The sequence below is a fragment of the Oncorhynchus mykiss genome, chromosome 10 (genome assembly GCF_013265735.2).
Source record: "Oncorhynchus mykiss isolate Arlee chromosome 10, USDA_OmykA_1.1, whole genome shotgun sequence".
Classification (NCBI taxonomy): domain Eukaryota; kingdom Metazoa; phylum Chordata; class Actinopteri; order Salmoniformes; family Salmonidae; genus Oncorhynchus; species Oncorhynchus mykiss.
The window spans coordinates 82,881,914-82,908,436 of NC_048574.1; the positions used below are offsets into that span (position 1 = coordinate 82,881,914).

The 26,523-nt window shown below is 44.7% G+C and overlaps 2 protein-coding genes across 8 annotated transcripts in view; one reads left to right on the forward strand and one right to left on the reverse strand.

Annotated features, from left to right (window-relative positions):
• The window catches only part of LOC118936834 (sister chromatid cohesion protein PDS5 homolog A), a 90,386-nt gene extending 66,567 nt beyond the window's left edge, over positions 1-23,819 (reverse strand). For 3 of the 7 annotated variants that reach the window (XM_036934264.1, XM_036934259.1, XM_036934266.1), the window contains exons 1-4: positions 23,667-23,819; positions 22,512-22,665; positions 6,554-6,757; positions 2,680-2,766 (exon numbers count right to left, since the gene is read on the reverse strand). In XM_036934264.1, the coding sequence (XP_036790159.1) occupies positions 2,680-2,766; positions 6,554-6,757; positions 22,512-22,625 (405 nt within the window). In that variant the 5' untranslated portion in view covers positions 22,626-22,665; positions 23,667-23,819. Of the gene's footprint in view, positions 1-2,679; positions 2,767-6,553; positions 6,758-22,511; positions 22,666-23,248; positions 23,269-23,332; positions 23,472-23,498; positions 23,637-23,666 lie in introns of those variants that run through there. The other 4 variants (XM_036934260.1, XM_036934263.1, XM_036934261.1 and 1 more) reach the window with 4 other exon arrangements.
• LOC110512617 (NEDD4-binding protein 2) overlaps positions 23,817-26,523 on the forward strand; it is a 50,084-nt gene continuing 47,377 nt past the window's right edge. Inside the window, exons 1-2 of the mRNA XM_036989409.1 lie at positions 23,817-23,939; positions 24,481-24,951. Coding sequence (XP_036845304.1) covers positions 24,651-24,951 — 301 coding nt within the window. The 5' untranslated portion in view covers positions 23,817-23,939; positions 24,481-24,650. The remainder of the gene's footprint in view (positions 23,940-24,480; positions 24,952-26,523) is intronic.

The window sequence follows — 26,523 nt, forward strand, 5'->3', positions numbered from 1 at the left end:
GAGAGACAGAGAGAGAGAGACCGAGAGAGAGAGACCGAGAGACAGAGAGACAGAGAGAGAGAGGCCTAAACATCAGCGCCACAGGTAACTTCCACAAAGCTGTGAACGATCTGAGAGACAAGGCAAGAAGGGCATTCTATGCCATCAAAAGAAACATAAATTTCAACATACCAATTAGGATTTGGCTAAAAATACTTGAATCAGTCATAGAGCCCATTGCCCTTTATGGTTGTGAGGTCTGGGGTCCGCTCACCAACCAAGACTTCACAAAATGGGACAAACACCAAATTGAGACTCTGCACGCAGAATTCTGCAAAAATATCCTCCGTGTACAACGTAGAACACCAAATAATGCATGCAGAGCAGAATTAGGCCGATACCCACTAATTATCAAAATCCAGAAAAGAGCCGTTAAATTCTACAACCACCTAAAAGGAAGTGATTCCCAAACCTTCCATAACAAAGCCATCACCTACAGAGAGATGAACCTGGAGAAGAGTCCCCTAAGCAAGCTGGTCCTGGGGCTCTGTTCACAAACACAAACACACCCTACAGAGCCCCAGGACAACAGCACAATTAGACCCAACCAAATCATGAGAAAACAAAAAGATAATTACTTGACACATTGGAAAGAATTAACAAAAAAACAGAGCAAACTAGAATGCTATTTGGCCCTAAACAGAGAGTACACAGCGGCAGAATACCTGACCACTGTGACTGACCCAAAATTAAGGAAAGCTTTGACTATGTACAGACTCAGTGAGCATAGCCTTGCTATTGAGAAAGGCCGCCGTAGGCAGACATGGCTCTCAAGAGAAGACAGGCTATGTGCTCACTGCCCACAAAATGAGGTGGAAACTGAGCTGCACTTCCTAACCTCCTGCCCAATGTATGACCATATTAGAGAGACATATTTCCCTCAGATTACACAGATCCACAAAGAATTCGAAAACAAATCCAAATTTGAAAAACTCCCATATCTACTGGGTGAAATTCCACAGTGTGCCATCACAGCAGCAAGATTTGTGACCTGTTGCCACGAGAAAAGGGCAACCAGTGAAGAACACACACCATTGTAAATACAACCCATATTTATGCTTATTTATTTTATCTTGTGTCCTTTAACCATTTGTACATTGTTAAAACACTGTATATATATATATAATATGACATTTGTAATGTCTTTACTGTTTTGAAACCTCTGTATGTGTAATGTTTACTGTTAATTTTTGTTGTTTTTCACTTTATATTTTCACTTTGTATGTTGTCTACCTCACTTGCTTTGGCAATGTTAACACATGTTTCCCATGCCAATAAAGCCCTTGAATTGAATTGAATTGAATTGAATTGAGAGACCGAGAGAGAGAGACCGAGAGAGAGAGACCGAGAGAGAGAGACCGAGAGAGAGAGACCGAGAGAGAGAGACCGAGAGAGAGACCGAGAGACAGAGAGAGACAGAGAGAGAGAGACCGAGAGAGAGAGACCGAGAGACAGAGAGACAGAGAGAGAGACAGAGAGAGAGAGAGAGAGAGAGAGAGAGAGACAGAGACAGAGAGACAGAGAGACAGAGAGAGACCGAGAGAGAGAGAGACCGAGAGAGAGACCGAGAGAGAGAGAGACAGAGAGAGAGACCGAGAGAGAGAGACCGAGAGAGAGAGACCGAGAGAGAGAGACCGAGAGAGAGAGACCGAGAGAGAGACCGAGAGACAGAGAGAGACAGAGAGAGAGAGACCGAGAGAGAGAGACCGAGAGACAGAGAGACAGAGAGAGAGACAGAGAGAGAGAGAGAGAGAGAGAGAGAGAGAGAGACAGAGACAGAGAGACAGAGAGAGACCGAGAGAGAGAGAGACCGAGAGAGAGAGACCGAGAGAGAGAGACAGAGAGAGAGAGACAGAGAGAGAGAGACAGAGAGAGACCGAGAGAGAGACAGACAGAGAGAGACCGAGACAGAGAGAGAGAGACCGAGAGAGAGAGAGACAGAGAGAGAGAGAGACAGAGAGAGAGAGACCGAGAGAGAGAGACCGAGAGACAGAGAGACAGAGAGAGAGACCGAGAGAGAGAGACCGAGAGAGAGAGACCGAGAGAGAGAGAGACCGAGAGAGAGAGACCGAGAGAGAGACCGAGAGACAGAGAGAGACAGAGAGAGAGAGACCGAGAGAGAGAGACCGAGAGACAGAGAGACAGAGAGAGAGACAGAGAGAGAGAGAGAGAGAGAGAGACAGAGACAGAGAGACAGAGAGACAGAGAGAGACCGAGAGAGAGAGAGACCGAGAGAGAGAGACCGAGAGAGAGAGACAGAGAGAGAGAGACAGAGAGAGAGAGACAGAGAGAGACCGAGAGAGAGACAGACAGAGAGAGACCGAGACAGAGAGAGAGAGACCGAGAGAGAGACAGAGAGACAGACGTAATGCAACTGAGATATTTCCTTGCCGGTCCCCCAGCCTCTGACCTTTAACCCCATTCAGCTGTCAGATGTAAAAAAAAATGGGTTATATCGTAAACGTTGTTTTTTAAATTTAGCTTTATGGACATACTTTAAGATTAGCCACGTGGTTAAGGTTAGGTTTATAAAAAATACAAATAAAAAATATAAATTGAAGAAATAGGCGGGGTTTAGCTATAATTATGACTTTGTGGCTGTGGTAACTAGTGACGACCGTCTAACCCCTAACCCCTCACCTCCAGCAGGTAGAAGTATCTATTGAACTGTGGGCTCTTGGTGTCTTCCAGTCCTTTCAGCTGTCTGGTGATGAACAGGAAGATGTCCTGGACAGGAGGAAGGTCAAAGGTTCAGCGTATTAATCAGTCCTGGTTATACACACAGGTTATGGTTTTATAAAGGGTAATGTGCAGTATGGGTTATGGTTGTATAAAGGGTAATGTCCAGTATGGGTTATGGTTCTATAAAGGGGTAATGTCCAGTATGGGTTGTGGTGTTATAAAGGGTCATGTCCAGTATGGGTTATGGTTTTATAAAGGGTCATGTCCAGTATGGGTTATGGTTTTATAAAGGGGTAATGTCCAGTATGGGTTATGGTTTTATAAAGGGTTATGGTTTTATAAAGGGGTAATGTGCAGTATGGGTTATGGTTTTATAAAGGGTCATTTCCAGTATTGGTTATGGTTTTATAAAGGGCTAATGTCCAGTATGGGTTATGGTTTTATAAAGGGTAATGTCCAGTATGGGTTATGGTTTTATAAAGGGTTATGGTTTTATAAAGGGGTAATGTCCAGTATGGGTTATGGTTTTATAAAGGGGTAATGTCCGGTATGGGTTATGGTTTTATAAAGGGGTAATGTCCAGTATGGGTTATGGTTTTATAAAGGGTAATGTCCAGTATGGGTTATGGTTTTATAAAGGGTTATGGTTTTATAAAGGGGTAATGTCCAGTATGGGTTATGGTTTTATAAAGGGGTAATGTCCAGTATGGGTTATGGTTTTATAAAGGGTAATGTCCAGTATGGGTTATGGTTTTATAAAGGGTTATGGTTTTATAAAGGGGTAATGTCCAGTATGGGTTATGGTTTTATAAAGGGGTAATGTCCAGTATGGGTTATGGTTTTATAAAGGGGTAATGTCCAGTATGGGTTATGGTTTTATAAAGAGTTATGGTTTTATAAAGGGTTATGGTTTTATGAAGGGTTATGGTTTTATAAAGGGGTAATGTGCAGTATGGGTTATGGTTTTATAAGGGGTAATATTCAGTATGGGTTATGGTTTTATAAAGGGTCATTTCCAGTATTGGTTATGGTTTTATAAAGGGCTAATGTCCAGTATGGGTTATGGTTTTATAAAGGGTAATGTCCAGTATGGGTTATGGTTTTATAAAGGGGTAATGTCCAGTATGGGTTATGGTTCTATAAAGGGGTAATGCCCAGTATGGGTTATGGTTCTATAAAGGGGTAATGTCCAGTATGGGTTATGGTTTTATAAAGGGTAATGTCCAGTATGGGTTATGGTTTTATAAAGGGGTAATGTCCAGTATGGGTTATGGTTTTATAAAGCAGTAATGTCCAGTAAGGGTCATGGTTTTATAAAGGGGTAATGCCCAGTATGGGTTATGGTTTTATAAAGGGGTAATGTCCAGTATGGGTTATGGTTTTATAAAGGGTCATGGTTTTATAAAGGGTTATGGTTTTATAAAGGGTCATGGTTTTATAAAGGGTAATGTCCAGTAAGGGTCATGGTTTTATAAAGGGTTATGGTTTAATAAAGGGTCATGGTTTTATAAAGGGTCATGGTTTTATAAAGGGTAATGTCCAGTAAGGGTCATGGTTTTATAAAGGGTTATGGTTTAATAAAGGGTCATGGTTTTATAAAGGGTAATGTCCAGTATGGGTTATGGTTTTATAAAGGGTCATGTCCAGTATGGGTTATGGTTTTATAAAGAGGTAATGTCCAGTATGGGTTATGGTTTTATAAAGCAGTAATGTCCAGTAAGGGTCATGGTTTTATAAAGGGTTATGGTTTTATAAGGGGTAATATCCAGTATGGGTTATGGTTTTATAAAGGAGTAATGTCCAGTAAGGGTCATGGTTTTATAAAGGGGTAATGTCCAGTAAGGGTCATGGTTTTATAAAGGGTTATGGTTTTATAAGGGGTAATGTCCAGTATGGGTTATGGTTTTATAAAGGGGTAATGTCCAGTATGGGTTATGGTTTTATAAAGGGTAATGTCCAGTATGGGTTATGGTTTTATAAAGGGTTATGGTTTTATAAAGGGTTATGGTTTTATGAAGGGTTATGGTTTTATAAAGGGGTAATGTGCAGTATGGGTTATGGTTTTATAAGGGGTAATATTCAGTATGGGTTATGGTTTTATAAAGGGTCATTTCCAGTATTGGTTATGGTTTTATAAAGGGCTAATGTCCAGTATGGGTTATGGTTTTATAAAGGGTAATGTCCAGTATGGGTTATGGTTTTATAAAGGGGTAATGTCCAGTATGGGTTATGGTTCTATAAAGGGGTAATGCCCAGTATGGGTTATGGTTCTATAAAGGGGTAATGTCCAGTATGGGTTATGGTTTTATAAAGGGTAATGTCCAGTATGGGTTATGGTTTTATAAAGGGGTAATGTCCAGTATGGGTTATGGTTTTATAAAGCAGTAATGTCCAGTAAGGGTCATGGTTTTATAAAGGGGTAATGCCCAGTATGGGTTATGGTTTTATAAAGGGGTAATGTCCAGTATGGGTTATGGTTTTATAAAGGGTCATGGTTTTATAAAGGGTTATGGTTTTATAAAGGGTCATGGTTTTATAAAGGGTAATGTCCAGTAAGGGTCATGGTTTTATAAAGGGTTATGGTTTAATAAAGGGTCATGGTTTTATAAAGGGTCATGGTTTTATAAAGGGTAATGTCCAGTAAGGGTCATGGTTTTATAAAGGGTTATGGTTTAATAAAGGGTCATGGTTTTATAAAGGGTAATGTCCAGTATGGGTTATGGTTTTATAAAGGGTCATGTCCAGTATGGGTTATGGTTTTATAAAGAGGTAATGTCCAGTATGGGTTATGGTTTTATAAAGCAGTAATGTCCAGTAAGGGTCATGGTTTTATAAAGGGTTATGGTTTTATAAGGGGTAATATCCAGTATGGGTTATGGTTTTATAAAGGAGTAATGTCCAGTAAGGGTCATGGTTTTATAAAGGGGTAATGTCCAGTAAGGGTCATGGTTTTATAAAGGGTTATGGTTTTATAAGGGGTAATGTCCAGTATGGGTTATGGTTTTATAAAGGGGTAATGTCCAGTATGGGTAATGGTTTTATAAAGGGTCATGTCCAGTAAGGGTCATGGTTTTATAAAGGGGTAATGTCCAGTATGGGTTATGGTTTTATAAAGGGTTATGGTTTCATAAAGGGTAATGTCCAGTATGGGTTATGGTTTTATAAAGGGTCATGTCCAGTAAGGGTTATGGTTTTATAAAGGGTAATGGTTTCATAAAGGAGTAATGTCCAGTATGGGTTATGGCTTTATAAAAGGTAGTGTCCAGTATGGGTTATGGTTTTATAAAGGGTCATGGTTTTATAAAGGGGTAATGTCCAGTATGGGTTATGGTTTTATAAAGGGTAATGGTTTCATAAAGGAGTAATGTCCAGTATGGGTTATGGCTTTATAAAAGGTAGTGTCCAGTATGGGTTATGGTTTTATAAAGGGTAATGTCCCATACCGGGGAGGTGTATGGGTTAGATGAAGGTTAGACCAGTTACCTTCAGTTTGTCGTGTGAGGTGTGGGGGTTATGGTTGTGTTGAAGGTTAGATGAAGGTTAGACCAGTTACCTTCAGTTTGTCGTGTGAGGTGTGGGGGTTATGGTTGTGTTGAAGGTTAGATGAAGGTTAGACCAGTTACCTTCAGTTTGTCGTGTGAGGTGTGGGGGTTATGGTTGTGTTGAAGGTTAGATGAAGGTTAGACCAGTTACCTTCAGTTTGTCGTGTGAGGTGTGGGGGTTATGGTTATGTGAAGGTTAGATGAAGGTTAGACCAGTTACCTTCAGTTTGTCGTGTGAGGTGTGGGGGTTATGGTTGTGTCGAAGGTTAGATGAAGGTTAGACCAGTTACCTTCAGTTTGTCGTGTGAGGTGTAAGGGGCCTCAGGGGCGTAGATCCTGAAGATGTCAGCCAGGCAGCAGGCCACCAGGAGACGCACATCCTTGTTGGGGTTCCTCAGGAAGAACTCTGAGGCCAGATGGAGAGCCAGGTTCAGATACTGCTGCTTCTCCTCCTCGCTGTCCTGGTCCATGTCCATGTAGGTCTTCACCACCATCTACAGGGAGAGATGATTGGTTAAGGCCTGGTCCATGTAGGTCCTTCACTACCATCTAGAGAGAGAGATGATTGGTTAAGGTCTGGTCCTTCACTACCATCTAGAGAGAGATGATTGGTTAAGGTCTGGTCCATATAGGTCAACTGGAATAAAACCAGCTCCCATTACTAATGTACAACTGGAATAAAACCAGCTCCCATTACTAATGTACAACTGGAATAAAACCAGCTCCCACTACTAATGTATCATTACTAATGTACAACTGGAATAAAACCAGCTCCCATTACTAATGTACAACTGGAATAAAACCAGCTCCCATTACTAATGTACCACTGGAGTAAAACCAGCTCCCATTACTAATGTATCATTACTAATGTACAACTGGAATAAAACCAGCTCCCATTACTAATGTACAACTGGAATAAAACCAGCTCCCATTACTAATGTACCACTGGAGTAAAACCAGCTCCCATTACTAATGTATCATTACTAATGTACAACTGGATTAAAACCAGCTCCCATTACTAATGTACAACTGGAATAAAACCAGCTCCCATTACTAATGTACCACTGGAGTAAAACCAGCTCCCATTACTAATGTATCATTACTAATGTACAACTGGAATAAAACCAGCTCCCATTACTAATGTATCATTACTAATGTACAACTGGAATAAAACCAGCTCCCATTACTAATGTACAACTGGAATAAAACCAGCTCCCATTACTAAATGTACACCTGGAATAAAACCAGCTCCCATTACTAAATGTACACCTGGAATAAAACCAGCTCCCATTACTAATGTACAACTGGAATAAAACCAGCTCCCATTACTAATGTACAACTGGAATAAAACCAGCCCCCATCACTAATGTATCATTACTAATGTACCACTGGAATAAAACCAGCTCCCATTACTAATGTATCATTACTAATGTACAACTGGAATAAAACCAGCTCCCATTACTAATGTACAACTGGAATAAAACCAGCTCCCATTACTAATATACAACTGGAATAAAACCAGCTCCCATTACTAAATGTACACCTGGAATAAAACCAGCTCCCATTACTAATGTACAACTGGAATAAAACCAGCTCCCATTATTAATGTACAACTGGAATAAAACCAGCTCCCATTACTAAATGTACAACTGGAATAAAACCAGCTCCCTTTACTAATGTATCATTACTAATATACAACTGGAATAAAACCAGCTCCCATTACTAATGTACAACTGGAATGAAACCAGCTCCCATTACTAATGTACAACTGGAATAAAACCAGCTCCCATGTAATCTAATGTATGATTTGAATAGAACTAGATGAAACGAGTTGTAAACTCTCATTCTCTCTCCCGCTCAACAGAGAGACTCAACTCCACCCAGCAGAACGCCCCTAGCACTAGGACCCAGCAGAACCCCCTAGCACTAGGACCCAGCAGAACGCCCCTAGCACTAGGACCCAGCAGAACGCCCCTAGCACTAGGACCCAGCAGAACGCCCCTAGCACTAGGACCCAGCAGAACGCCCCTAGCACTAGGACCCAGCAGAACGCCCCTAGCACTAGGACCCAGCAGAACGCCCCTAGCACTAGGACCCAGCAGAACGCCCCTAGCACTAGGACCCAGCAGAACGCCCCTAGCACTAGGACCCAGCAGAACGCCCCTAGCACTAGGACCCAGCAGAACGCCCCTAGCACTAGGACCCAGCAGAACGCCCCTAGCACTAGGACCCAGCAGAACGCCCCTAGCACTAGGACCCAGCAGAACGCCCCTAGCACTAGGACCCAGCAGAACGCCCCTAGCACTAGGACCCAGCAGACACCACTTCTTCCTCCGCACAGAGGAGGCACAGAGCAGCAGTAACCAAGCTGCAGACAGGAGTGGAGGGGGGGATGGGTGCTGAAACACAGGCGGGAGAATGAGGGGAGAAGACCAGAGAGCTCTGCTTCTGCCTCACACTCTCTGTCGCTCTCTGGCTCAATCTACCGATCCCTACTGCCTCTGATCTGGAGGACTCACTAAACAGAGAACATCCCTGGTCATCCCTACTGCCTCTGATCTGGAGGACTCACTAAACAGAGAACATCCCTGGTCATCTCTACTGCCTCTGATCTGGAGGACTCACTAAACAGAGAACATCCCTGGTCGTCCCTACTGCCTCTGATCTGGAGGACTCACTAAACAGAGAACATCCCTGGTCATCCCTACTGCCTCTGATCTGGAGGACTCACTAAACAGAGAACATCCCTGGTCCATCCCTACTGCCTCTGATCTGGAGGACTCACTAAACAGAGAACATCCCTGGTCATCTCTACTGCCTCTGATCTGGAGGACTCACTAAACAGAGAACATCCCTGGTCGTCCCTACTGCCTCTGATCTGGAGGACTCACTAAACAGAGAACATCCCTGGTCATCCCTACTGCCTCTGATCTGGAGGACTCACTAAACAGAGAACATCCCTGGTCATCCCTACTGCCTCTGATCTGGAGGACTCACTAAACAGAGAACATCCCTGGTCATCCCTACTGCCTCTGATCTGGAGGACTCACTAACCAGAGAACATCCCTGGTCATCTCTAATGCCTCTGATCTGGAGGACTCACTAAACAGAGAACATCCCTGGTCATCCCTACTGCCTCTGATCTGACAGACTCACTAAACACAAATGCTTCCTTTGTAAATGATGTCTGAGTGTTGGAGTGTGGCCCCTGGCTATCTGTAAATGATGTCCGAGTGTTGGAGTGTGGCCCCTGGCTATCTGTAAATTATGTCTGAGTGTTGGAGTGTGGCCCCTGGCTATCTGTAAATGATGTCCGAGTGTTGGAGTGTGGCCCCTGGCTATCTGTAAATGATGTCCGAGTGTTGGAGTGTGGCCCCTGGCTATCTGTAAATGATGTCCGAGTGTTGGAGTGTGGCCCCTGGCTATCTGTAAATGATGTCTGAGTGTTGGAGTGTGGCCCCTGGCTATCCATAAATAAATAAATAATATTTGCTTAATAAAAGGAATTTGAAATGATTAATACTTTTACTTTTGATACTTAACGGATATTCAAAACCAGAAACTTTTACTCAAGTAGTATTTTACTGGGTGACGTTTACTCAAGTAGTATTTTACTGGGTGACGTTTACTCAAGTAGTATTTTACTGGGTGACTTTTACTCAAGTAGTATTTTACTGGGTGACTTTTACTCAAGTAGTATTTTTCTGGGTGACTTTTACTCAAGTAGTATTTTACTGGGTGACTTTTACTCAAGTAGTATTTTACTGGGTGACTTTTACTCAAGTAGTATTTTACTGGGTGACGTTTACTCAAGTAGTATTTTACTGGGTGACTTTTACTCAAGTAGTATTTTACTGGGTGACTTTTACTCAAGTAGTATTTTTCTGGGTGACTTTTACTCAAGTAGTATTTTACTGGGTGACTTTTACTCAAGTAGTATTTTACTGGGTGACTTTTACTCAAGTAGTATTTTACTGGGTGACTTTTACTCAAGTAGTATTTTACTGGGTGACTTTTACTCAAGTAGTATTTTACTGGGTGACTTTTACTCAAGTTGTATTTTACTGGGTGACTTTTACTCAAGTAGTATTTTACTGGGTGACTTTTACTCAAGTAGTATTTTACTGGGTGACTTTTACTCAAGTAGTATTTTACTGGGTGACTTTTACTCAAGTAGTATTTTACTGGGTGACTTTTACTCAAGTAGTATTTTACTGGGTGACTTTTACTCAAGTAGTATTTTACTGGGTGACTTTTACTCAAGTAGTATTTTCTGGGTGACTTTTACTCAAGTAGTATTTTACTGGGTGACTTACTCAAGTAGTATTTTACTGGGTGACTTTTACTCAAGTAGTATTTTACTGGGTGACTTTTACTCAAGTAGTATTTTACTGGGTGACTTTTACTCAAGTAGTATTTTACTGGGTGACTTTTACTCAAGTAGTATTTTACTGGGTGACTTTTACTCAAGTAGTATTTTACTGGGTGACTTCTACTCAAGTAGTATTTTACTGGGTGACTTTTACTCAAGTAGTATTTTACTGGGTGACTTCTACTCAAGTAGTATTTTACTGGGTGACTTTTACTCAAGTAGTATTTTACTGGGTGACTTCTACTCCAGTAGTATTTTACTGGGTGACTTACTCCAGTAGTATTTTACTGGGTGACTTACTCAAGTAGTATTTTACTGGGTGACTTACTCCAGTAGCATTTTACTGGGTGACTTTTACTCCAGTAGTATTTTACTGGGTGACTTACTCCAGTAGTATTTTACTGGGTGACTTTTACTCAAGTAGTATTTTACTGGGTGACTTACTCAAGTAGTATTTTACTGGGTGACTTTTACTCAAGTAGTATTTTACTGGGTGACTTTTACTCAAGTAGCATTTTACTGGGTGACTTTTACTCCAGTAGTATTTTACTGGGTGACTTACTCAAGTAGTATTTTACTGGGTGACTTACTCAAGTAGTATTTTACTGGGTGACTTTTACTCAAGTAGTATTTTACTGGGTGACTTTTACTCAAGTAGTATTTTACTGGGTGACTTTTACTCAAGTAGTATTTTACTGGGTGACTTCTACTCAAGTAGTATTTTACTGGGTGACTTTTACTCAAGTAGTATTTTACTGGGTGACTTCTACTCAAGTAGTATTTTACTGGGTGACTTTTACTCAAGTAGTATTTTACTGGGTGACTTCTACTCCAGTAGTATTTTACTGGGTGACTTACTCCAGTAGTATTTTACTGGGTGACTTACTCCAGTAGTATTTTACTGGGTGACTTACTCAAGTAGTATTTTACTGGGTGACTTACTCCAGTAGCATTTTACTGGGTGACTTTTACTCCAGTAGTATTTTACTGGGTGACTTACTCCAGTAGTATTTTACTGGGTGACTTTTACTCAAGTAGTATTTTACTGGGTGACTTACTCAAGTAGTATTTTACTGGGTGACTTTTACTCAAGTAGTATTTTACTGGGTGACTTTTACTCAAGTAGCATTTTACTGGGTGACTTTTACTCCAGTAGTATTTTACTGGGTGACTTACTCAAGTAGTATTTTACTGGGTGACTTACTCCAGTAGTATTTTACTGGGTGACTTACTCAAGTAGTATTTTACTGGGTGACTTACTCCAGTAGTATTTTACTGGGTGACTTTTACTCCAGTAGCATTTTACTGGGTGACTTTTACTCCAGTAGTATTTTACTGGGTGACTTACTCAAGTAGTATTTTACTGGGTGACTTACTCAAGTAGTATTTTACTGGGTGACTTACTCAAGTAGTATTTTACTGGGTGACTTACTCCAGTAGTATTTTACTGGGTGACTTACTCCAGTAGTATTTTACTGGGTGACTTTTACTCCAGTAGCATTTTACTGGGTGACTTTTACTCCAGTAGTATTTTACTGGGTGACTTACTCCAGTAGTATTTTACTGGGTGACTTACTCCAGTAGTATTTTACTGGGTGACTTACTCAAGTAGTATTTTACTGGGTGACTTACTCCAGTAGTATTTTACTGGGTGACTTACTCCAGTAGTATTTTACTGGGTGACTTACTCCAGTAGTATTTTACTGGGTGACTTTTACTCCAGTAGCATTTTACTGGGTGACTTTTACTCCAGTAGTATTTTACTGGGTGACTTACTCAAGTAGTATTTTACTGGGTGACTTACTCAAGTAGTATTTTACTGGGTGACTTACTCCAGTAGTATTTTACTGGGTGACTTACTCCAGTAGTATTTTACTGGGTGACTTACTCCAGTAGTATTTTACTGGGTGACTTACTCCAGTAGTATTTTACTGGGTGACTTACTCCAGTAGTATTTTACTGGGTGACTTACTCCAGTAGTATTTTACTGGGTGACTTACTCCAGTAGTATTTTACTGGGTGACTTACTCCAGTAGTATTTTACTGGGTGACTTACTCCAGTAGTATTTTACTGGGTGACTTACTCCAGTAGTATTTTACTGGGTGACTTACTCCAGTAGTATTTTACTGGGTGACTTACTCCAGTAGTATTTTACTGGGTGACTTACTCCAGTAGTATTTTACTGGGTGACTTACTCCAGTAGTATTTTACTGGGTGACTTACTCCAGTAGTATTTTACTGGGTGACTTACTCCAGTAGTATTTTACTGGGTGACTTACTCCAGTAGTATTTTACTGGGTGACTTACTCCAGTAGTATTTTACTGGGTGACTTTCACTTGAGTCATTTTCTATTAAAAAAAATATATTTTTACTTTCACTCCAGTATAACAGTTGGGAACCTTTTCTATCACCTCTATAAAGTCAAAAGCCCTGAACTTTGACCCGTCAATCGTTACTGGGTCAGAACCAGACCCGTTTCTCCATGAACGCGACAGCCAATCAGAACCCCCAGTTCCCCTAACTCTAGTCAGTCGTTACTGGGTCAGAACCAGACCCGTTTCTTCATGAACGTCACAGACCATAATCTGAGACGTTTTAACCAACTAACATTGATACACATTCAGACATTCAGCTCTTGATTTTAATATGGGTTGTTGAGTGTCAAGTCAGTCAGTTTATACCATTTCCCTCCCATCAACCTCCACACAGCCATGACACTTCCCTCCCATCAACTTCCACACAGTCATGACACTTCCCTCCCATCAACCTCCACACAGCCATGACACTTCCCTCCCATCAACCTCCACACAGCCATGACACTTCCCTCCCATCAACCTCCACACAGCTAGACACTTCCCTCCCATCAACCTCCACAATGCCAAACACTTCCCTCCCATCCTCTCGCTGACTTTAGAATCAAGGCACTTTGTAGGAGGCCCAATCAGAAGCCATCACTAGGTCTTTGTAGGAGGCCCAATCAGAAGTCATCACTAGGTCTTTGTAGGAGGCCCAATCAGAAGCCATCACTAGGTCTTTGTAGGAGGCCCAATCAGAAGCCATCACTAGGTCTTTGTAGGAAGCCCAATCAGAAGCCATCACTAGGTCTTTGTAGGAGGCCCAATCAGAAGCCATGACTAGGTCTTTGTAGGAGGCCCAATCAGAAGTCATCACTAGGTCTTTGTAGGAGGCCCAATCAGAAGCCATCACTGGGTCTAGGAGTCAGCTCATTGGACAAACAGACTGAAATGGTGATCCACATGACAAAGCTGACCATGCATGTTGAGGTCTAGGCTGGTAGGAATATTGTCAGAACCCATACCCAGCACTAGCTAGCTAGCCGGCCAACTGGGTTTTTATATAGTCAGAACCCATACCCAGCACTAGCTAGCTAGCCGGCCAACTGGGTTTTTATATTGTCAGAACCCATACCCAGCACTAGCTAGCTAGCCGGCCAACTGGGTTTTTATATAGTCAGAACTCATACCCAGCGCTAGCTAGCTAGCTAGCTGTGTTTTTATATAGTCAGAACCCATACCCAGCGCTAACTAGCTAGCTGTGTTTTTATTTAGTCAGAACCCATACCCAGCGCTAACTAGCTAGCTGTGTTTTTATATAGTCAGAACCCATACCCAGCACTAGCTAGCTAGCTGTGTTTTTATATAGTCAGAACCCATACCCAGCACTAGCTAGCTAGCTGTGTTTTTATATAGTCATAACCCATACCCAGCACTAGCTAGCTAGCCGGCCAACTGGGTTTTTATATAGTCAGAACTCATACCCAGCACTAGCTAGCTGTGTTTTTATATAGTCAGAACCCATACCCAGCACTAGCTAGCTAGCCGGCCAACTGGGTTTTTATATAGTCAGAACTCATACCCAGCACTAGCTAGCTAGCCGGCCAACTGGGTTTTTATATAGTCAGAACCCATACCCAGCACTAGCTAGCTAGCTGTGTTTTTATATAGTCAGAACCCATACCCAGCACTAGCTAGCTAGCTGTGTTTTTATATAGTCAGAACCCATACCCAGCACTAGCTAGCTAGCCGGCCAACTGGGTTTTTATATAGTCAGAACTCATACCCAGCACTAGCTAGCTGTGTTTTTATATAGTCAGAACCCATACCCAGCACTAGCTAGCTAGCCGGCCAACTGGGTTTTTATATAGTCAGAACTCATACCCAGCACTAGCTAGCTAGCCGGCCAACTGGGTTTTTATATAGTCAGAACTCATACCCAGCACTAGCTAGCTAGCCGGCCAACTGGGTTTTTATATAGTCAGAACTCATACCCAGCACTAGCTAGCTAGCCGGCCAACTGGGTTTTTATATAGTCAGAACTCATACCCAGCACTAGCTAGCTAGCCGGCCAACTGGGTTTTTATATAGTCAGAACCCATACCCAGCACTAGCTAGCTAGCCGGCCAACTGGGTTTTTATATAGTCAGAACCCATACCCAGCGCTAACTAGCTAGCTGTGTTTTTATATAGTCAGAACCCATACCCAGCACTAGCTAGCTAGCCGGCCAACTGGGTTTTTATATAGTCAGAACCCATACCCAGCACTAGCTAGCTAGCCGGCCAACTGGGTTTTTATATAGTCAGAACCCATACCCAGCACTAGCTAGCTAGCCGGCCAACTGTGTTTTTATATAGTCAGAACCCATACCCAGCACTAGCTAGCTAGCCGGCCAACTGGGTTTTTATATAGTCAGAACCCATACCCAGCACTAGCTAGCTAGCCGGCCAACTGGGTTTTTATATAGTCAGAACCCATACCCAGCACTAGCTAGCTAGCCGGCCAACTGGGTTTTTATATAGTCAGAACCCATACCCAGCACTAGCTAGCTAGCCGGCCAACTGGGTTTTTATATAGTCAGAACCCATACCCAGCACTAGCTAGCTAGCCGGCCAACTGGGTTTTTATATAGTCAGAACCCATACCCAGCACTAGCTAGCTAGCCGGCCAACTGGGTTTTTATATAGTCAGAACTCATACCCAGCGCTAGCTAGCTAGCCGGCCAACTGGGTTTTTATATAGTCAGAACCCATACCCAGCACTAGCTAGCTAGCCGGCCAACTGGGTTTTTATATAGTCAGAACTCATACCCAGTACTAGCTAGCTAGCTAGCCGGCCAACTGGGTTTTTATATAGTCAGAACTCATACCCAGCACTAGCTAGCTAGCCGGCCAACTGGGTTTTTATATAGTCAGAACCCATACCCAGCACTAGCTAGCTAGCCGGCCAACTGGGTTTTTATATAGTCAGAACCCATACCCAGCACTAGCTAGCTAGCCGGCCAACTGGGTTTTTATATAGTCAGAACCCATACCCAGCACTAGCTAGCTAGCCGGCCAACTGGGTTTTTATATAGTCAGAACCCATACCCAGCACTAGCTAGCTAGCCGGCCAACTGGGTTTTTATATAGTCAGAACTCATACCCAGCGCTAGCTAGCTAGCCGGCCAACTGGGTTTTTATATAGTCAGAACCCATACCCAGCACTAGCTAGCTAGCCGGCCAACTGGGTTTTTATATAGTCAGAACTCATACCCAGCACTAGCTAGCTAGCCGGCCAACTGGGTTTTTATATAGTCAGAACCCATACCCAGCACTAGCTAGCTAGCTGTGTTTTTATATAGTCAGAACCCATACCCAGCACTAGCTAGCTAGCCGGCCAACTGGGTTTTTATATAGTCAGAACTCATACCCAGCACTAGCTAGCTAGCCGGCCAACTGGGTTTTTATATAGTCAGAACTCATACCCAGCGCTAGCTAGCTAGCCGGCCAACTGGGTTTTTATATAGTCAGAACTCATACCCAGCACTAGCTAGCTAGCTGTGTTTTTATATAGTCAGAACTCATACCCAGCACTAGCTAGCTAGCCGGCCAACTGGGTTTTTATATAGTCAGAACTCATACCCAGCGCTAACTAGCTAGCTGTGTTTTTATATAGTCAGAACTCATACCCAGCACTAGCTAGCTAGCCGGCCAACTGGGTTTTTATATAGTCAGAACTCATACCCAGCACTAGCTAGCTAGCCGGCCAACTGGGTTTTTATATAGTCAGAACTCATACCCAGCGCTAACTAGCTAGCTGTGTTTATATATAGTCAGAACCCATACCCAGCGCTAGCTAGCTAGCTGTGTTTATATATATAGTCAGAACCCATACCCAGCGCTAACTAGCTAGCTGTGTTTATATATAGTCAGAACCCATACCCAGCGCTAGCTAGCTAGCTGTGTTTATATATAGTCAGAACCCATACCCAGCGCTAGCTAGCTAGCTGTGTTTATATATAGTCAGAACCCATACCCAGCGCTAGCTAGCTAGCTAGCTGTGTTTATATATATAGTCAGAACCCATACCCAGCGCTAGCTAGCCGGCCAACCGGGTTTTTTTAACGAAAGTCGGTCATGCGTTAGGGTTTAGTCGTCGTTGTAAATAAAAATGTGTTCTTAACTGACTTGTTAAATAAAACAAACGATAGATAGACTGTATAAAGTAGTTGTCTTCTGAGAAGTGTGTTGAGGTTCTGGTCAGTAGTAGTAGTAGTACCACTATATAGGGAATAGGGCTCTGGTCTATAGTAGTACCACTATATAGGGAATAGGGCTCTGGTCTAAAGTAGTACCACTATATAGGGAATAGGGCTCTGGTCTATAGTAGTACCACTATATAGGGAATAGGGCTCTGGTCTATAGTAGTACCACTATTTAGGGAATAGGGCTCTGGTCTAAAGTAGTACCACTATATAGGGAATAGGGCTCTGGTCTATAGTAGTACCACTATTTAGGGAATAGGGCTCTGGTCTAAAGTAGTGCACTATATAGGGAATAGGGTGCTTTTTGACCTAGACCCAGGAAGAAAAAGCTGCAGCTGTGCAGTACCTGGTTCACAGTCCGGTTGCCATAGTGACAGGAAGGAGCTTGAACATTGGAGATGACCTGGCATCTCTCGTCATGGACGGCTGTTCTCGTGCTCTATGTATCTATCTATTCTTCTACAAAACAGGATATTGTCTATTTTCATTTAACGAGGCAATTAAGAACAAATTCTCATTTAGAATGACGGCCTACCAAAAGGACTCCTTGTGGAGATGGGGGCTGGGATTAAACATTAAAAATAACATATAAATATAGGACAAAACACACATCACGGCAAGAGACATCACAACATTACATAAAGAGACCGAAGACGACATCACAACATAACATAAAGAGACCGAAGACAACATAGCAAGGCAGCAACACATGACAACAACACGGTAGCAACACAACAACATGGTAGCAACACAACATGACAACATGGTAGCACCACAACATGACACCAACATGGTAGCAACACAAGATGGTAGCAACACATGACAACATCAACACGGTCGCAACACAGCATGGTAGCAACACAGCATGACAACAACATGGTAGCAACACAACATGACAACATGGTAACAACACAACATGGTAGCAACACATGACAACATCAACACGGTCGCAACACAGCATGGTAGCAACACAGCATGACAACAACATGGTAGCAACACAACATGACAACAACATGGTAGCAACACAACATGGTAGCAACACAACATGACAACATGGTAGCAACACAACATGACAACATGGTAGCAACACAAAATGACAACAACATGGTAGCAACACAACATGACAACATGGTAGCAACACAACAACATGGTAGCAACACAACATGACAACAACATGACAACAACATGGTAGCAACACAATATGGTAGCAACACATGACAACATCAACACGGTCGCAACACAGCATGACAACAACATGGTAGCAACACAACAACATGGTAGCAACACAACATGACAACACAACATGACAACATGGTAGCAACTCAACAAGACAACAACATGGTAGCAACACAACATGGTAGCAACACATGACAACATCAACATGGTAGCAACACAGCATGACAACAACATGGTAGCAACACAACATGACAACATGGTAGCAACACAACAACAGCATGGTAGCAACACAACATGACAACACGGTAGCAACACATGACAACATAAACATGGTAGCAACACAACATGGTAGCAACACAACATGACAACAACATGGTAGCAACACAACATGGTAGCAACACAACACAGGGTACAAACATTATTGGGCACAGACAACAGCACAAAGAAGGTAGAGACAACGATAAATCAAACAAAACAGCCACAACTGTCAGTAAGACTGTCCAAACGGCTCCCATGCACAGACACAGCTCATTTAAAAATCTGTGTAAGGGGGTTACTATAGTTTAGCTCAGTGCTTGGACTTGGACTGAAATAGGTTCTGTTTAGGTACTGGCCCAGTTCTGTTTATGTTTAGTTGCAGGAGCTACACAATACTTTGGATCTATTATTCTATACGAGTAACAGGAACTCAAGCAGTAGAACATGTGAGGTGCCGGTTCTCAGTTCCGATGAGCTCCTGCCCAAGTCAGGGTAGAAGCATTTTTAAACTGTCTGTTGGCCCTCCGCGTGCCTGCCTGTCTGTTGGCCCTCCGCGTGCCTGCCTGTCTGTTGGCCCTCCGCGTGCCTGCCTGCCTGTCTGTTGGTCCTCCGCGTGCCTGCCTGTCTGTTGGCCCTCCGCGTGCCTGCAAGTCTGTTGGTCCTCCGCGTGCCTGCCTGCCTGTTGGCCCTCCGCGTGCCTGCCTGTCTGTCTGTTGGCCCTCCGCGTGCCTGCCTGTCTGTTGGCCCTCCGCGTGCCTGCCTGTCTGTTGGCCCTCCGCGTGCCTGCCTGTCTGTTGGCCCTCCGCGTGCCTGCCTGTCTGTTGGCCCTCCGCGTGCCTGCCTGCCTGTCTGTCTGTTGGCCTGCCGCGTACCTGTCTGTCTGTTGGCCCTCTGCGTGCCTGTCTGCCTGTCTGTCTGTTGGTCCTCTGCGTGCCTGCCTGTCTGTCTGTCTGTTGGCCCTCTGCGTGCCTGCCTGCCTGTCTGTTGGCCCTCTGCGTGCCTGCCTGCCTGTCTGTTGGCCCTCTGCGTGCCTGCCTGCCTGTCTGTTGGCCCTCTGCGTGCCTGCCTGCCTGTCTGTTGGCCCTCTGCGTGCCTGCCTGCCTGCCTGTCTGTTGGCCCTCTGCGTGCCTGCCTGCCTGCCTGTCTGTTGGCCCTCTGCGTGCCTGCCTGCCTGCCTGTCTGTTGGCCCTCTGCGTGCCTGCCTGCCTGCCTGTCTGTTGGCCCTCTGCCTGCCTGTCTGTTGGCCCTCTGCGTGCCTGTCTGTTGGCCCTCTGCCTGCCTGTCTGTTGGCCCTCTGCGTGCCTGCCTGCCTGTCTGTTGGCCCTCTGCGTGCCTGCCTGCCTGTCTGTTGGCCCTCCGCGTGCCTGCCTGCCTGTCTGTTGGCCCTCCGCGTGCCTGCCTGCCTGTCTGTTGGCCCTCCGCGTGCCTGCCTGCCTGTCTGTTGGCCCTCCGCGTGCCTGCCTGCCTGTCTGTTGGCCCTCCGCGTGCCTGCCTGCCTGTCTGTTGGCCCTCCGCGTGCCTGCCTGCCTGTCTGTTGGCCCTCCGCGTGCCTGCCTGCCTGTCTGTTGGCCCTCCGCGTGCCTGCCTGCCTGTTGGCCCTCCGCGTGCCTGCCTGCCTGTCTGTTGGCCCTCCGCGTGCCTGCCTGCCTGTCTGTTGGCCCTCCGCGTGCCTGCCTGCCTGTCTGTTGGCCCTCCGCGTGCCTGCCTGCCTGTCTGTTGGCCCTCCGCGTGCCTGCCTGCCTGTCTGTTGGCCCTCCGCGTGCCTGCCTGCCTGTCTGTTGGCCCTCCGCGTGCCTGCCTGCCTGTCTGTTGGCCCTCCGCGTGCCTGCCTGCCTGTCTGTTGGCCCTCCGCGTGCCTGCCTGCCTGTCTGTTGGCCCTCCGCGTGCCTGCCTGCCTGTCTGTTGGCCCTCCGCGTGCCTGCCTGCCTGTCTGTTGGCCCTCCGCGTGCCTGCCTGCCTGTCTGTTGGCCCTCCGCGTGCCTGCCTGCCTTTCTGTTGGCCCTCTGCGTGCCTGCCTGCCTGTCTGTTGGCCCTCTGCGTGCCTGCCTGCCTGTCTGTTGGCCCTCTGCGTGCCTGCCTGCCTGTCTGTTGGCCCTCTGCGTGCCTGCCTGTCTGTTGGCCCTCTGCGTGCCTGCCTGCCTGTCTGTTGGCCCTCTGCGTGCCTGCCTGCCTGTCTGTTGGCCCTCTGCGTGCCTGCCTGCCTGTCTGTTGGCCCTCTGCGTGCCTGCCTGCCTGTCTGTTGGCCCTCTGCGTGCCTGCCTGCCTGTCTGTTGGCCCTCTGCGTGCCTGCCTGCCTGTCTGTTGGCCCTCTGCGTGCCTGCCTGCCTGTCTGTTGGCCCTCTGCGTGCCTGCCTGCCTGTCTGTTGGCCCTCTGCGTGCCTGCCTGCCTGTCTGTTGGCCCTCTGCGTGCCTGCCTGCCTGTCTGTTGGCCCTCTGCGTGCCTGCCTGCCTGTCTGTTGGCCCTCTGCGTGCCTGCCTGTCTGTTGGCCCTCTGCCTGCCTGTCTATCCTCCACAGAACAAAAAACAGCAGCAGCATCACAGCAGACACACAGAGAGGTGGTCGGTCCCCCCACACCTTCTATTCATGACATCATACCGCAGGTACACAAGGCAGACCTCCTACTCGTGCATCACTAGCTAGCTAGCCGGCCAACTGGGTTTTTATATAGTCAGAACTCATACCCAGCACTAGCTAGCTAGCCGGCCAACTGGGTTTTTATATAGTCAGAACCCATACCCAGCGCTAGCTAGCTAGCTGTGTTTTTATATTGTCAGAACCCATACCCAGCGCTAGCTAGCTAGCCGGCCAACTGGGTTTTTATATAGTCAGAACTCATACCCAGCACTAGCTAGCTAGCCGGCCAACTGGGTTTTTATATAGTCAGAACTCATACCCAGCACTAGCTAGCTAGCCGGCCAACTGCGTGCCTGCCTGCCTGTCTGTTGGCCCTCTGCGTGCCTGCCTGTCTGTTGGCCCTCTGCGTGCCTGCCTGTCTGTTGGCCCTCTGCGTGCCTGCCTGCCTGTCTGTTGGCCCTCTGCGTGCCTGCCTGCCTGTCTGTTGGCCCTCTGCGTGCCTGCCTGCCTGTCTGTTGGCCCTCTGCGTGCCTGCCTGCCTGTCTGTTGGCCCTCTGCGTGCCTGCCTGCCTGTCTGTTGGCCCTCTGCGTGCCTGCCTGCCTGTCTGTTGGCCCTCCGCGTGCCTGCCTGCCTGTCTGTTGGCCCTCTGCGTGCCTGCCTGCCTGTCTGTTGGCCCTCTGCGTGCCTGCCTGCCTGTCTGTTGGCCCTCTGCCTGCCTGTCTATCCTCCACAGAACAAAAAACAGCAGCAGCATCACAGCAGACACACAGAGAGGTGGTCGGTCCCCCCACACCTTCTATTCATGACATCATACCGCAGGTACACAAGGCAGACCTCCTACTCGTGCATGACGTCATACACAACGACATCATAAAGAACACTGACGTCACGGTGTTCTAGATCTATGACCGTGGTCCGGTACCATGACAACGTCACCTATTACACCTCTGGCTTCCCAGCAGAGTAGCAACGTTATTGAAAAAAACAAAACAATTCCCCTGACCATAGATAGCTACCGTCTCTGAAAAAGCTATGTTTGTTTTTACCTCCATCTCAGTCTCTCTCTCTCCCTGCCTATACTAGAGCACGACTTAACTCGGCTGTAGCAGGTGTCTTTCATGTTTACAGAGTTTGGGCGTTATTGGTAATCGGCCAGTGTGCTGGACATTGATGTAGTGAGTCTGAAGAGATAGCTACAGTATGTTTACAGTGAGAACCCCCCCCCAAGCTCACTAGGTCTCTGCAAACCACCTGAACACATCCTAGCTCAGTCAGTCTTGGCAGATGGCCATGGGGGGGGGGGTTGGTTTTAACCGACTAACCTTCAGCCGTTTCACCACCTCATCGTTGCTTATCTTCTCCGTGATTTCCTTCACTCCGGGCGGGTAGGTGATCTTGCTGTCCCCCGCCGGTTTCTGCTGCTGCGGGAACTCCATGCTTGTCGTCGTTTTAATCCACACAGTCCTCTACTGGCCTCTATAGGCCAGGAAACAAAACACACATCAACACAGCCATTCTACCGCACTTCTCAAAAAAACATCGTTTTTAAAACACGGTTTTGTGCTTCTGATTATTATTTATGCGATAGACTGCGAGGGGAATAGGCGCGCGTCAGTCGACTAGGGAGAAATGTCTCCCTGAATGAAGTTTTTTTTTTTGTATAATTAAAAATTGTAAAAAATCCTGGCTGTGCTAGTTAGCATGTTAGCTAACCAGCGCGATATCCGCTCTGCAATCGCATGTTCTTACATAAAGATTAACGTTAAATGTTTTGTAGCCACCGGTTTGGTTTGCGTTTTCAAATACAATATATATACCATTACACCTGTGTGTCTGTTGAAAGAGTCCGACAAATCAAATTAATATCTATAAAAATAAACATACTACTATTGCAGGATGAGTTGCGATGCTAGCTAGCTAGCTAGCCATGGTAGTTGGTTCACAAGACCCGCACTGTGTATGCTAAGCTAAGCTAACCAGCTAGCATTTTTAGCAATGTTAGCGTTGTTAGCATCGTTAGCATTGTTAGCATCGTTAGCCTAGGCCTCAAACTACTCACAGAGAACACCATCACATTTGCACATCACTGTTGTTACCAAAAGAGACAGAAATTAAATTCACGGATAATAGTTATTCTCAAGACCTCTTTCTGCGAACGACTTCCTGTCATGTTTAGCGTTTAGAAGTAAAAAACAACTTTATTTGTCCAGGAAAATAAAGATAGATCAACTTCGTTATGTTTGTTTCAACTTCAAGCTCTCTCTGTCTCTGTCTCTCTCTCCACATCGTTTCCTTACAGTGGCGCTTACTTCTCTTGGTTGTAAAAAAATGCAATCGTCGCCCTCCCTCTCCAACATCACAATTATCACAAAAGAAAGCTTTTTGTACACATACAACTACGAGCCAAAAATATCTGCAAACAGTAGCCGCGGTCCACCAAAAATAAACCCAACATGTAATTCCTGTATGATATTTACCTCACCAATGAGCGGGTTTAATTCATGAGGTTGTGTGTGTGTTTTTAGTTTCGGCACAAAGCTCCGTGTCTCCAGTCTCAGCAGCCAGTCTCAGCAGTTTGAATGTCCCCTCTGTGGACGCTGGGTGGACGGCGCCGTCCTCGGTCTGACCGGGGTACTGCAACACACCTCATCAAGCGGGACTCGGAAAAACCAAACGCCAACTTCCCCCTTCTTCTTCTTTTTTCTTAGATTGCAGGAACATAAAAAGCCGACAGGAGATGCTGATCCCAGGTCAGTATTTAGAAGCTCCCTGAATGGATAGGGGTTGAAGTTGTGGAGGGGAAAACTGATTCTAGGTTTGTGCATGACCGGAATATAATTTATGAGGTTTGGAAGGAGTTTTCAATACTGTACCAAATAAATTAGAATAGCAGACAGGGCACTTATATTATGCCAGTGTACCAAAGTTGCAGATATTAATAAATGTAAAAGACAAGGATTTAACACCATTGTAAATACAACCCATATTTATGCTTATTAATTTGCCCTTTTGTACTTCAACCATTTATACATTGTAACAACACTGTATATATATATATATAATATGACATTTTACATGTCTTTATTCTTTTGGAACTTCTGTGAGTGTATTGTTTACTGTTAATTTTTATTGTTTATTTCACTTTTGTATATTATCTACCTCACTTACTTTTGGCATGCCAATAAAGGCCCTTGAATTGAAATGGATTTAAATGAACAACAACATAACGACAACATCTTGTTGATTTGGCAGGATTTCCCCGTGGTCTTATTTCTCTCTCTCTCTCTCCAGTATCTATCAGGACGAACTGTAGTTGACCAACCCCGCCGCTTGGTGCGCTGCTGTTGTTTCAGCCCAGCTTCCTCAAACCAGCTTCTTCCGTTGTTTTTAACATGGCCACAACACCACGCTAGTCAGATACTTATCTAAGACAACTGTTTTTAAACATTAGCACACTGAGAATGCCAAGGAAAAAGAAAAACGGCCATAGCCCGGCCAGAGTACCCGGGTTGTCAAACGACAACGACAACTACTACCGAATACCGGGAACGAGTGACGGCGCTCCGCTGTCGAGAAGTGAATTCAACACCGGGACTAACTCTCACGACCACGGTAGTACTGATATGCTCGTTTCGACAAACTCAGGAGGCATCTCGGCTACTTCTCAGGACAAGGACGAGATCGTGAGGACCATGAAGGAGATGTTTTGCCACCTGGATCCGGAAGTTATTTACATTGTGTTGGCCGAGTGTGACTTCAGAGGTAAATGACTCTTGACTGACACTATGGCAAGTTGAACGAACGTAGCTAGTTGTGACAAAGTTTTTAGATCGATATCTAGATATTAAGTATGTACCTAACGTGATTGGTTGGGTGCGTTGTTGCAACAGCAATGCTGGTCCCTTTGACCGATATTTCCCATATTGATCATATGATTGATTATGTTGATCAACGTTATGTCAGACGTCATGTGACGTCACCTCTCTCCCACACATCCCTGCTCCTCCCTCCACTTACACCCGACACTCAATCTAAACCACAAAATGTTTTTCTTAGTTTTATTTATTTTTTACATAAGATGAATAACTACAGTCAAAAAAAGCATCCAGGCTAACAATTTACTTTCCTATTTTGTGAATAGGATAACTCCGCGTTAGCGTGTATTTCAATGTCGTGTGTGCTGACTGTGTGATCGTGTTGTTGCATAATCCCCTGGTGTCACGAGGTGACTGTAGTTCAACAGTTCATATTGGGACTGCAGTTCAACAGTACATATTGGGACTACAGTTCAACAGTACATATTGGGACTACAGTTCAACAGTACATATTGAGACTACAGTTCAACAGTACATATTGGGACTACAGTTCAACAGTTCATATTGGGACTACAGTTCAACAGTACATATTGAGACTACAGTTCAACAGTACATATTGGGACTACAGTTCAACAGTACATATTGAGACTACAGTTCAACAGTACATATTGGGACTACAGTTCAACAGTTCATATTGGGACTACAGTTCAACAGTACATATTGGGACTACAGTTCAACAGTACATATTGGGACTACAGTTCAACAGTACATATTGGGACTACAGTTCAACAGTACATATTGGGACTACAGTTCAACAGTACATATTGAGACTACAGTTCAACAGTACATATTGGGACTACAGTTCAACAGTACATATTGGGACTACAGTTCAACAGTACATATTGGGACTACAGTTCAACAGTACATATTGGGACTACAGTTCAACAGTACATATTGGGACTACAGTTCAACAGTTCATATTGGGACTACAGTTCAACAGTACATATTGGGACTACAGTACATATTGGGACTACAGTTCAACAGTACATATTGGGACTACAGTTCAACAGTTCATATTGGGACTACAGTTCAACAGTACATATTGGGACTACAGTTCAACAGTACATATTGGGACTACAGTTCAACAGTACATATTGGGACTACAGTTCAACAGTACATATTGGGACTACAGTACATATTGGGACTACAGTTCAACAGTACATATTGAGACTACAGTTCAACAGTACATATTGGGACTACAGTTCAACAGTACATATTGGGACTACAGTTCAACAGTACATATTGGGACTACAGTACATATTGGGACTACAGTTCAACAGTACATATTGGGACTACAGTTCAACAGTACATATTGGGACTACAGTTCAACAGTACATATTGAGACTACAGTTCAACAGTACATATTGGGACTACAGTTCAACAGTACATATTGGGACTACAGTACATATTGGGACTACAGTTCAACAGTACATATTGGGACTACAGTTCAACAGTACAT